The sequence below is a fragment of the Leucoraja erinacea genome, chromosome 9 (genome assembly GCF_028641065.1).
Source record: "Leucoraja erinacea ecotype New England chromosome 9, Leri_hhj_1, whole genome shotgun sequence".
In the NCBI taxonomy this organism is placed as follows: domain Eukaryota; kingdom Metazoa; phylum Chordata; class Chondrichthyes; order Rajiformes; family Rajidae; genus Leucoraja; species Leucoraja erinaceus.
The window spans coordinates 7,167,476-7,180,821 of NC_073385.1; the positions used below are offsets into that span (position 1 = coordinate 7,167,476).

Sequence of the window (13,346 nt, forward strand, 5' to 3'; positions counted from 1 at the left end):
AGCATCTTTTGGAGAGAAGGAATGGGTGACAGAAAATAGGTGCAGGAGGAGGCCATTCGGCCCTTCGAGCCAGCACCGCCATTCATTGCGATCATGGCTGATCATCCCCAATCAATAGCCCGTGCCTGCCTTCTCCCCGTATTATAGAAACATATAGAAAATAGGTGCAGGAGTAGGCCATTCGGCCCTTCGAGCCTGCACCGCCATTCAATATGATCATGGCTGATCATCCAACTCAGTATCCCGTACCTGCCTTCTCTCCATACCCTCTGATCCCTTTAGCCACAAGGGCCACATCTAACTCCCTCTTAAATATAGCCAATGAACTGGCCTCAACTAATCTCTGTGGCAGAGAGTTCCACAGATTCGCCGCTCTCTGTGTGAAAAATGTTTTTCTCATCTCAGTCCAATGTGGTCCTCGGCGTGGGGGAGATTGACAGCGGCGGTTGGCCCCGCCCCTTGGTTACGTGTTGAGAAAGAGGTCTGTTCGGGGCCAATAGCAGGCGCTGTCACTGCGGCGAATGAGGAGCGCGGATGGTGGTTGGTTGTTGGGTGAGGGTCAGAGTCAGAGTCAGTGCGCGCGCCAAGTTTGGACCGAGTCGAGTGGAGGTGAGAGCGGCGGGGGGCGGGCACCGACCGGGCGGGCAACAGGCGGGGACCGAGCGGGCAACAGCGGCCCACAGGCGGGGACCGAGCGGGCAACAGCGGCCCACAGGCGGGGACCGAGCGGGCAACAGCGGCCCACAGGCGGGGACCGAGCGGGCAGTGGCGGCCCACAGGCGGGGACCGAGCGGGCAACAGCGGCCCACAGGCGGGGACCGAGCGGGCAACAGCGGCCCACAGGCGGGGACCGAGCGGGCAACAGCGGCCCACAGGCGGGGACCGAGCGGGCAACAGCGGCCCACAGGCGGGGACCGAGCGGGCAACAGCGGCCCACAGGCGGAGCAGGGAACGAGCTGGGCGGCCGGCCGGCAGGGAGGGAGGTGTCTCTGCGCCGCACACAGTAAACAACTTCGTCGCCGGCGCTCGGTGAGCGGGCAGCGGTTGTCAGACGGGTTCCCCGGGGTGGTGGGAGGGGCTGGACTGAATTGGGGCGAATTGGGGCGAGGGGGTTGGGTGGGGTGAGGGGGGGGGTGGTGTGTGAGGGGGGGGGGCGGAAGACTGGTGTTGGGTTTGGAGGGGTGGTGTGAGTGGGGTGTTGGAGTTTAAGGGGTGAGGTGGGGCGCGGGGGAGAACGGGGTTGTGAGGGTCGGGGGGGGGGTGGGGCAGGAGGGAGGACTGGTGTTGGGTTTGGAGGGTGTGTGGGGATAGGAGGGGTGGGGTGTTGAGTGGCTGAACAGTTAAGATAAGGCCAGGGGTGATATTGAGTTGATTGGAGGTGGCCAGGGCTGTGCAGCGGGATGGGTGTCATGGTGATTGAAGGGGCATGGACTGGCAGTAAAGTAAGATGTGGCTTTCATTGCAGGGTCTGGGGAGAATGCAGGGTACTGTCTGGCAGGAGGGGGTGAGGTGTTATGGATAGTTGTTGTGGAGGGTGTAGAGACACAACTAAGAGGGGTCGAGGGCTAATTTGGAGAGTGGCGATTGCATTGCTAGGGAAAAAGCATAATTTTGATGGATACATAGTTCTAGGGAGAAATGGGGGGTTTATATTGGAGGAATTGGGGCTTTTTATTGGGGACATGAAGGTTTATATTGGGGAAGTTTATATCTGGGAATAAACGCATAAGTAATAGGAGCAGAATTAGGCCATTCGGCCCCATCAAGTCTACTATGCCATTCAATCAGGACTTGGTTTCTTGGTCCTCCAAAATATTCCAATGGAATTTAAACTGGAGGTGGTGAAGGGAGGGCTTAAGCCAGAAAGGATTATTGGGGAGAAAGAGCTACATTAAATTTAGTTGCATCTGGTTGGATAACTATAGTTGGGTGGAGATTATTCCGTGCTTTAATTGTGCGGAGGAAGAACGAATTGCTGTATATATCTGTCTTTGTAGCTGGGATCACAAATTGGATCGAATGCCCTCGTCTGCTCCTAATTGGTTTGGGTTTGGTGTAGGTCTTGTAGTCAATGTCGAGCTGACCATTTAACGTTTTGTAAAAACAGGTCACGTCAGGACTGATCTATCTCTCCCTCCCAACTGCATTCTCCTGCCTTCAAGTTCAAGTGAGTTTATTGTCATGTGTCCCTGTATAGGCCAATGAAATTCTTGCTTTGCTTAAGCACTCAGAAAATAGTAGGCATTTACTACAAAACAGATAAATGTGTCCATATACCATGATATAAATATACACACACATGAATAAATAAACTGGTAAAGTGCAAATAACAGAAAGTGGTTATTAATAATCAGAGTTTTGTCCAAGCCAGGTTTAATAGCCTGATGGCTGTGGGGAAGTAGCTATTCCTGAACCTGGTTGTTGCAGTCTTCAGGCTCCTGTACCTTCTACCTGAAGGTAGCAGGGAGATGAGTGTGTGGCCAGGATGATGTGGGTCTTTGATGATACTGCCAGCCTTTTTGAGGCAGCGACTGCGATAAATCCCCTCGATGGAAGGAAGGTCAGAGGCGATGATGGACTGGGCAGTGTTTACTACTTTTTGTAGTCTGTTCCTCTCCAGGGCACTCAAATTGCCGAACCAAGCCACGATGCAACCGGTCAGTATGCTCTCGACTGTGCACCTGTAGAAGTTAGAGAGAGTCTTCCTTGACAATCCAACTCTCCGTAATCTTCTCAGGAAGTAGAGGCGCTGATGAGCTTTTTTGATAATTGCGTTAGTGTTCTCGGACCAGGAAAGATCTTCAGAGATGTGCACGCCCAGGAATTTGAAGTTCTTGACCCTTTCAACCATCGACCCGTTGATATAAATGGGGCTGTGGGTCCCCCTCCTACTCCTTCCAAAGTCCACAATCAGTTCCTTGGTTTGCTGGTGTTGAGGGCCAGGTTATTGCACTGGCACCATATGGGCAGTTGCTCGATCTCTCTTCTGTATTCTGACTCATCCCCATCAGTGATACGTCCCACAATAGTGGTGTCGTCAGCAAACTTGATGATGGAGTTCGCACTGTGGTTCGCTACGCAGTCATGGGTATAGAGTGAGTACAGCAGGGGGCTGAGCACGCAGCCTTGAGGTGCTCCCGTGCTGATTGTTATCGAGGCTGACACATTTCCACCAATACGAACAGACTGGTCTGTGGATGAGGAAGTCGAGGATCCAGTTGCAGAGGGATGCGCAGAGACGCAGTGCTGCGTGTTTGGTAACCAGTTTGGAGGGAATGATTGTGTTAAATGCCGAGCTGTAATCAATGAATAACAGCCTGACATATGAGTTTTGTTGTCCAAGTGGTCCAGTGCGGAGTGGAGGGCCAGTGAGATCGCATCCACCGTTGATCTGTTGTGGCGGTACGCGAACTACAGTGGGTCCAGGTTTTTGTCGAGGTAGGAGTTAATTTGCTTCATGATCAACCTCTCAAAGCACTTCATCACCACCGGCGTTAGTGCCACTGGTCGATAGTCATTGAGGCACGTCACCTTACTCTTCTTGGGCACCGGTATAATTGATGCCCTTTTAAAGCAGGTGGGGACCTCAGAAGTGAGAGGTTGAAAATGTCCATAAAAACCTCCGCCAGTTGGTCCGCACAGGTTTTTAGAACACGACCGGGTATACCATCAGGACCAGGTGCTTTTCGGGGGTTCACCCCTCTGAAGGATTTCCTGACATCGGCCTCTGTGACTGAGACTGAAATGCCATCTCAGCGAATGGGGGATCGGGAAGGCACATCAGCATTCTCCCTGTCAAAGCGTGCGTAAAACGCATTGAGCTCGTCAGGGAGTGATGTTACACCGATATTCGAGCTGCCTCCTGGTTTTGCCTTGTAGGAGGTGATTGCATTCAGGCCCTGCCACAGCTGCCGAACATGTGTCTCGTCCTCCAGTTTGGAGCAGAAGTCCCTTTTGGCCTTTTTGATGGCCTTACCAAGGTCGTATCTAGTCTTCATGTAGGCCACTGTATCATTGGAGGTGAATGCCCTGTGTCTGGACTTCAGGAGAGTGCGGATCTCAAAGTTCATCCAAAGTTTCTGATTGGGAAACACTCGGAAGGTTTTTGTAGGGATGCAGTCCACACATTTCTTTATGAAGTCTGTAACGACTGTGGCATATTCGTTCTCCTTCTCCCTTCTCCCCATAACCCCTGAAACATGTAATAATCAAGAATCTATCTATCTATCTCTGCTTTAAAAATATCCATTTAATTGACCTCCACAGCCTTCAGTGGCAAAGAATGCTACCCTCTGACTAAATAAATTCCTTCTCATCTTTCATAAAGGAATGTCCTTTAATTCTGAGGCTATGACCTCTAGTCCTAGACCCTCCCACTGGTGGAAACATCCTCTCCATATACACTCTATCCAAGCCTTTCACATTTCAATGAGGACCCCCCCCCATTCTTCTAAACTCCAGTGAGTACAGGCCCACTGCTGTCAAATGCTCATCATATGTTAACCGACTCATTCCTGTAACCCTCCTCTGAACCCTCTCCAGGGCCAGTACACCCTTACTCAGATATGGTACCAAAAATTGCTCTCAATACTCCAAATCCTGCCTGCCCAGTGCCTTATAGAGCCTCAGCATTACATCCCTGTTTTTGTAATCTAGCCCTCTTGAAATAAATGCTAGCATTGTGTTTGCTTTCTTCACTACTGATTCTACTTGCAAGAATATGTTGTTGGGAATCCTGCAGTCCCAGTCCTTTGATTTCTGATTTCTGGATTCTCTCCCCATTTAGAAAATAGTCTACGCCTTTATTCTTACTAACAAAATGCATGACTTCACACTTTGCTACACTATATTTTATCTGCCACTTCTCTGCCCACTCTCCCAACCTGTCCACGTCCTGCAGAGTCCCTGCTTTCTCTGCACTACCTGCTCTTCCAACTATTTTTGTATCATCTGCAAACTTGGCCACAAAGCCTTCACTCTCCTCATCCAAATCATATACTAGCAGCCCCGGCAGTAACCCCTGCGGAACTTCACTAGTCACTGGCAGCCAATCAGAAAAAGCCCCCTTTATTGCCAATCTTTGCCTTCTGCCATCCAGCTAACCTGCTATCCATGCTAGTATATGCCCATTAATATCATGGGCTCTCATCTCCCTTAGCAGCCTCACTTGTGGCACCTTATCAAAGGCTTTCTGAAAACATCAATAAAACAACACCCACTGACTCTGTCTGAAAAAAGGGTCTCGGACTGAAACGTCACCCATTCCTTCTCTCAAGAGATGTTGCCTGTCCCGCTGATTTACTCCAGCATTTTGTGTCTATCCACTGACTCTCCTTTGTCCTACTATTTTCGTCAGAATCGCTGTAAAGTAAAGAAGTTCTTCTGCAGTTATATAGGGCTCTGGTGAGACCACATCTGCAGTATTGTGTGCAGTTTTGGTCTCCTAATTTGAGGAAGGACATCCTTGTGATTGAGGCAGTGCAGCGTAGGTTCACGAGATTGATCCCTGGGATGGCGGGACTGTCATATGAGGAAAGATTGAAAAGACTGGGCTTGTATTCACTGGAGTTTAGAAGGATGAGGGGGATCTTATAGAAACTTATAAAAGGACTGGACAAGCTAGATGCAGGAATAATGTTCCCAATGTATATTGGGATGAGGATAGGTGATTGTGATATTTGTTATACTGATTGTATTGGGAAGGGTGATTATAGAGTGATGGGTTGTAAATATGACTAAGATACTGCATAGTATATGCGGGTTTTTTTTTTGTATGGCTTTGTAAATATTTGATTAGTGTTCAAATGTAAATAATTTGGTGTACATATAGTGGCTGGTGTACGTATAGCTGCTAAATTTGTATAAGATAATTACAAGCAGTTGAATAAAGGGTGGTAATCTTTGGCTTCTTCCTGCTCCTTTTCGGACACATATGATTCATTTATTTATAGATCATGTTTATGACACTTTATAAATATTTTTGTTTTGTTTTTTGTCTGCTGTTTCACGTTTGCTTTTTATTCTTTTATTCGGTTCGAAGTAAATAATAAAATAAATAAATAAATGTGGGGCAAGTCCAGAACCAGGGGCCACAGTCTTAGAATAAAGGGGCAGTCACTTAAGACTGAGGTGAGAAAAAACTTTTTCACCCAGAGAGTTGTGAATTTATGGAATTCCCTGCCACAGAGGGCAGTGGAGGCCAAGTCACTGGATGGATTTAAGAGAGAGTTAGATAGAGCTCTAGGGGCTAGTGGAGGCAAGGGATATGGGGAGAAGGCAGGCACGGGTTATTGATAGGGGTCGATCAGCCATGATCACAATGAATGGCGGTGCTGGCTCGAAGGGCCGAATGGCCTCCTCCTGCACCTATTTTCTATGTTTCTATGAAATAAAAACAGGTTGATGGAAACTCTTAATAAATGAGGCAGCTTCTGCCTAAAGAGAAACAAAGTAAATGACAATATTTAAAAGGCATTTGGGCAGGCACTTGGGAGAGAAAAGGAGCAGAGATGTACAGACTAATGGGATTCATGCAGATGGGCATGGTCAGCACAGAGGAATTGAGCCGAAGAGCATGTTTTTGTGCTTTTTCACCTGCCCTTTGACTCTTCTTCAGAGCTGGGAAAAGTTAGAAAAAACTCGTGTGCTGCAGAGAAAGTGCAGGGTTGGGCAGGCAAAATGGAAGTCCAGTGTTGGGCAGCTTGGTGCCATAGCTGTTAGAATTGCTGACTCGCAGTGCCAGAGACCTGTGTTCGATCCTGACCATGGGTGCTGACTGCGGAGTTTGCGCATTCTCCCTCTGACTGCGTCTGATTCCTCCCACATCCCAAAGATGTGTGGGTTTGTAAGTTACAAGGATTCTAAGATTCCCCTAACCTTTTCACCAACTTCTACTGATGAACTGTGGAAAGCATCACTGCTTGGTTTGGGAACAGCTCCATCCAAAACTGCAAGAAATTGCAGCGAATTGTGGACACAGCCTAGACCATTACACAAACAAACCTTCCTTCCATGAACTCAATTTATACCTCGCTCTGCCTCGGCAAGACCAGCAGCATAATCAAGGACGAGTCGGACCCTGGCCCTTCCCTCTTCTCCCATCGGGCCAAAGATATACATGTGTGAAAACACACACCTCCAGATTCAGGATCTGTTTCTTATCAGGCAACTAAACCATCTTTCCACAACTAGAGAATTGTCCTGAACAATTGTCTACTTCATTGGTGACTTTCGGACTATCTTTGATCGGACTTTATTGCCTTTAACTTGCACTAGACATTATTTCCGTATCATGTATCTGTACACTGTGAATGGCTCGATTGTAATCATGTATTGTCTTTCCACTGACTGGTTAGGATGCAACAAAAGCTTTTCACTGTACCTTGGTACACGTAGCACTAAATTAAACTAACTAAACTAAAAGTGTGAATGGGTGATTGATGGTAAATATGAAGGTAGTCAAAAATGCTGGAGAAACACAGTGGGTGAGGCAGCATCTAAGGAATGAAGGAATAGGTGACGTTTCAGGCCGAGACCCTTCTTCAGATGGTAAACATGAACTCGTTTGGCTGAAGGGCCTGTTTCAATGCTGTATTTCTAAACTAAACATGAAAGGCAAGATATTTAATGACAGCTAGACGCAAAATGCTGGAGTAACTCAGTGGGTGGCAGCATCTCTGGAGAAAAGGAATGGGCAACGTTTCGGGTCGAGACCCATCAGACTGATGTCAGGGGTGGGGGCAAGACAAAGATAGATTGTAGTGGGAGAACTGGGAAGGGGATGGAGAGAGAAAGCAAGGGCTATCTGGTTAGAGATGTCAATGTTCATACCACTGGGGTGTAAACTACCCAAGCAAAATATGAGGTGCTTATCCAATTTGCGCTGGGCCTCACTCTGACAATGGAGGAGGCCCAGGACAAAAAGGTCAGATTGGGAATGGGAGGGGGAGTTGAAGTGCTGAGCCATCGGGAGATCAGGTATGTTAAGACGGACTGAGCGGAGGTGTTCAGTGAAACGATCGCTGAGCCTGCGCCTGGTCTCGTAGATGTAGAGAGGTTGACACCTCGAACAGCAGATACAATAGATAAGGTTGGAGGAGGTGCAAGTGAACCTCTGCCTCGCCTGAAAGGACTGTTTGGATCGTTGGATGGAGTTGAGGGGGGAGGTAAAGGGACTTGTTGCATCTACTGTGGTTGCAGGGGAAATTACCTGGGGAAGGGGTGGGAAGTGACGAGTTGACCAGGGAGTTTTGGAAAGAACGGTCTCTACGGAAATCATAAAAGGGGTGGAGAAAGGGACGATGTGGCCAGTAATGGGATCCCGTTGTAGGTGGCGGAAATGTTGGAGGATTATATGCTGTATGCGATGGCTATGGGGTGGAATGTGAGGACAAGGGGAACTCTGTCCTTGTTACGAATGGGGGGAGGGTGAGTCAGAGCAGAGCTGTGGGATATCGAAGAGACCCTAGTGAGAGACTCATCTATAATGGAAGAGAGAAACCCCTGTTTCCTAAAGAATGAGCCCTGGTATGGAACACCTCATCCTGGGTGCAGGTAATAATAATACACTTTATTGTCATTGTAAATCATTCAACAAAATTTCAGGCACACTGCCCGAGTGGAGCTCCTACGTAACTGATAGATAATAACGACAATGGAAAATAAAAAACGATGTTGCATAGACGGAGGAATTGGGAGTAGGGGATAGTGTTTACAGGAAGCAGGGTGGGAAGAAGTGTCGTCAAGATAGTTATGGGAATCAGTAGGTTTGCAGTAGATGTCGGTCTGTTTCCTGTGATGGAGACGGTGAGATCTAGAAATGGTAGGGAGATGTCCAAGTGAATTTGAGTGTAGGATGGAAATCGGTGGTGAAGTTGATCAAGTCAGTGAGTTCTGCAGGTGTCCAAGAGGTGGCACCAATGCCGTCGTCAATGTAGCGGAGGTAGAGTTTGGGGATAGGGCCAGTGTATGCCTGGAACAGGGATTGTTCGACGTACCCTACAAATAGGCAAGCATAGCTAGGGCCCATGCGAGTGCCCATAGCTACGCCTTGGACTTGGAGGAAGTGAGAGTCAAAGGAGAGTTGTTGAGGGGAAGGACCAGCTCTGCTAGGCAGAGGAGAGTATTGATAGAGGGAAATTGGCTGGTTCTGCAGTTGAGGAAGAAACAGAGGGCTTTCAGACCCTATTGGTGGGGGATGGAGGTGTAGAGTGACTGGACATCCATAGTAAAGATGAGGGCGTGGGGGCCTGTTATGCAACACCTGTCCCTTTACCTCCTCCCCCCTCGATGCAGCACCTGTCCCTTTACCTCCCCCCTCAATTAAACACCTGTCCCTTTACCTCCCCCCTCGATGCAACACCTGTCTCTTTACCACCTCCCTCAAATGCAACACCTGTCCCTTTACCCCCCCCCCCCCCCCTCCCCCCCTCGACTCCATCCAAGGACACAAACAGTCTTTCCAGGTGAGGCAGAGGTTCACTTGCACCTCCTCCACCTCATCTACTGTATCCGCTGTTGCAGGTGTCAACTTCTCTACATCGGCGAGACCAAGCGCAGGCTCGGCGATCGATTCGCCGATTCCGGCTCAGTCCCTTTACCTACCTGATCTCCCAATGGCTCAGCACTTCAATTGCCCTTCCCATTCCCAATCTGACCTTTCTGTCCTGGGCCTCCCCCATTGTCAGAGTGAGGCCCAGCACAAATTGGAGGAACAGCACCTCATATTTAGCTTGGGTAGTTTACACCCCAGCGGCATGAACATTGACCTCTAACTTCAGATAGCCCTTGCTTTCTCTCTCTCTCTCTCTCCGCTTCCCAGTTCTCCCACTCGTCTTACTGTCTCCGACTGCATCTTTGTCCCGCCCTCTCCCATGACATCAGTCTGAAGAAGGGTCTCGACCCGAAATGTCGCCCATTCCTTCTCTCCAGAGATGCTGCCTCACCTGCTGAGTTACTCCAACATTTTGTGTCTACCTTCGATTTAATCTAGCAACTGCAGGTTCTTTTTTGGACATTTAATGACAATTGATGTCAAAGTGAATGACAAAAGTTCAGCGAATTAAAGTAACCGATAACTGGAACCTCTGGGTTATGCTTATGGACTGAATGGTGCTGTTCAAAGCAGATTCAGACTTCCAAAAAATAAGATTTGGAGAGCTGGCCAGGGAATTGGAAGAAAGCAGATACGTGGAAGAAATTGCATAACTCTCTCAGAGAGTAACAAAATAAGTTGAATGGTCTTGTATATGTGTTGAAAATTTTGATTCCAGAGTCGGCCTCTACGAGAGCTGAAATACCAATTGATCTAGATTACTGGTAAATATGGTATGTGCTTTCTTCCCATAATTCATTATAAAAAATCCACTTTAAAATTTTGGATTGTTTCTCCCAAGTTCATTGATTTTCCAGAATGAGCTTTGACTTTACCTCCGAGTTCATTGACTTTCCAGCAACAGCAAATTCTGTTAAAATGCTATTATAGCTGCAATTGCACCATTGGTGAAAAATTTGTGATTTTTGAAGACGTGTCACATCATAAACACTGCCATGTCATCACTTTTGTGATGTCATTACACAGCGGTGAGCTAGTCAAGGTGAAATTTGGCCCAAATATGTTGAACAAAGCTCTAATGCAATTGTTGGAGTTGTGATGACATTCAAAGCCGATGTAACTAGATGATTTCTGTTAATGATCTGTCTTCCTAGCTGGGGGTTACATGATATTACAAGGCTGAAGAAGAATTTTAATCTATGTAACTTCATGAATTATGACAGTTGAAGTAGTGATCTTGGTGCTCAGATTTTGAGTTTACTCATGTAACTTTGTTGTTCTTCTGTATATGCCATTGACCAATTTTCAAGGCAATGTCCCAAATTACTAAAAGGCAGGTGTTGTTGACATCCATTGTTAGGAGGTGAGCTGAAAGAAATAAGAATTTAGAGAGAAATAAGATCAAATGTGATCTTATTAAATGGTGAAGCAGATTTGAGGGACCAAGTGCCTGCTTCTGCTTCTCACTGAAATAATCTAGTTGATGTAATTCTTCTGTTATCATTCACCTTTTTTTAATGCTATCTGAGAACTGTTGTACGCATGCACTCTTGTCATTAACAAGAGAGAAACAAATATTTTGATAATGTGCAACTTAAAAACGACTTGCATTTTTCTGGTGCCATCTGTGTCTGATTTAGGATACCCTAAAGTCCCGTGTAACCCGTAAAATAATTTCAAGTGTTGTCAATGTTGCAATGTGAGATATTATTTGCGAACAAGCCATCACAAATAACGTTGTATTTACATGGTACATGTAACTCCCCCTGCATTTTGTTTTGGAGGAAGACTTGAACTCGCAACCTCCAATACCAAAATGAAAAATGCTGCCTCTGAGATGTGTCGTTCACTTGAGATGCAAATAGGAAGGTAGATGTAAACCTTTGAGAAATTGCGCAGGGAAAACTTGAGCTTCTGGAAGGATGAGATGTGCAAGGAATGATGAATTATTTATTTTGAATAGCTTATAAAATTCCAAAGGAATTCAGTTTGAAGTAGATTGTGTGCAGAATTTGCAGAAATGCATGGAATTTACTTAATATGCATACAATATATTATGTTCAGGAAAAGAGCAGCAATGGGAGACTTGTTGAAGAAATGGGGCTAAACATCAACATGTTTTTATTTTATCCTGTTTTAAATGAGATGAGAGTACACAGTGCAGATGTGGTCAAGCTGTATATAGATGGTGATAAAAATTAAACGTTATTTTCAGAAAATTTTGCAAGTGAAATAATAAGGTGGTAACAAATACTATAATATAGGATGCATAATATTAGTATACTAAATAGATAGTGTTGTTGTTTAGTTTAACTTATGATTGACTCCAAAACATTAATCTCGTAGATGTACAGGAAATGACTTGGATACTTCTTGATTCACAAATTTGGACAACATTCCAGAGAATTGGATGGAGGAAATTGAGTTATATCTTCATAAAAGTATGGATCTGAGGCTATTGTTTTGAATGTTGATCAAATATTTGGAAATAAGGCAATAAAAGTACACATCTTGACTGGCAAGTTAATTGTGTGTTTTGGGAGTGGGTAATGTTTGTTAAATGCATTGGTCTATAAGGAGCTGATGGTGTTTTTGGAGGATATGTAAAGTTGTCCAGTTTTGACTAAAACATGAGGTCCATGATTAGAAAAGTTAAGAGACAAAATGCTGGAGTAATTCAGCGGGTGAGATAGCATCTCTGGAGAGAAGGAATGGGTGACATTTTGGGTCCTCTTTCGACCCTTCTTCAAGTTAAATTGGATTGGAAAATGGTTGGTTGGAAGAGACAAACTTTGCAATATCCGGACAAGTATCTGTTTGACAGTTAGCTATGAGCTATGTGCCACGAGACTGTCAGAGTTGAGCTGCTTCTAAATGAATTAAAATCTTTGTAAATTAATCTGAATTCTGTCTAAAATCTTAGAATTTTAGACTTGTTGCAAAATGTTAATTCAAAAGGCCTTGATGATTTTAAGCTGTGTTTAGAAATGATTAATACTGAAACTAAAGGTTTTTCTTTTGGCATAATATATGTGGATCATCTAAAGGTACATAGTAATCTTGGCCATAATGTCTTTAGCCAAGAGTTAATGAAGAGGTATGGACATGTATTCCAGGCTATTACATTCCAGCAGTGGCATTTTGGATAAAATCCAGGAGGGGCTTACGGGGCAATGTTTATCCTACAATTTGTATGCCATAAATATATTTGGCGACATCAACGCGCAGAAACTTGGCATTAACGTTCCAAGTCTTCGATCTGAAATGTTAACTGTGCCTCTTTCCCCAGTTGTTGCCCGACCACCCACATTTTCTGTTTCATTTCAGATTTCCAGCATGTGCAGTTGTTTTTATTTTCTAACACCATAGGTTGCCTAGTCAATTTTCTTTTTGAGGTATTAGCGCGTGTAAATTGGTTTATATTTTAGCAGGGAGTATACCTCCAAGATAATTTTTGGTTGTGGGGTCCTCTGAAATGACAAAGCAACATAAATGCAAATTATTTCCTTGGTGTTTTATTGATGATGGATTCCCCTTACAGTGCCTTAAATGTATTTGTTTTTCTTTGGTTTGCATTAGGACGAAGTGGAGACCATCGGCTCTCAAGGTAGGCAAAATTGGCAAGAAATATGACCTGAGATGCTAATGTGGTACCTGTTAACAATCGACCTAACATTAAAGGAGGTGCTTTGGGCCCAGAAATAATTTGTAGTTAAGAAAAAAATCTGCAGAAACCCGTTTTACCATTCTTAAAATATATTGCTGAAAAACTTATGTTTGTGGATTTTTCAGT

The 13,346-nt window shown here is 45.6% G+C and overlaps 1 protein-coding gene across 3 annotated transcripts in view; it reads left to right on the forward strand.

Annotated features, from left to right (window-relative positions):
• The first annotated feature begins 491 nt into the window (after positions 1-491).
• Positions 492-13,346, forward strand: part of vrk1 (VRK serine/threonine kinase 1) — an 83,607-nt gene continuing 70,752 nt past the window's right edge. The window contains exons 1-4 of one of the 3 annotated variants that reach the window (XM_055640094.1): positions 512-609; positions 2,108-2,167; positions 3,344-3,438; positions 13,133-13,160. In XM_055640094.1, coding sequence (XP_055496069.1) covers positions 535-609; positions 2,108-2,167; positions 3,344-3,438; positions 13,133-13,160 — 258 coding nt within the window. In that variant the 5' untranslated portion in view covers positions 512-534. Of the gene's footprint in view, positions 610-2,107; positions 2,168-3,343; positions 3,439-13,132; positions 13,161-13,346 lie in introns of all 3 variants that reach the window. The other 2 variants (XM_055640095.1, XM_055640096.1) reach the window with 2 other exon arrangements.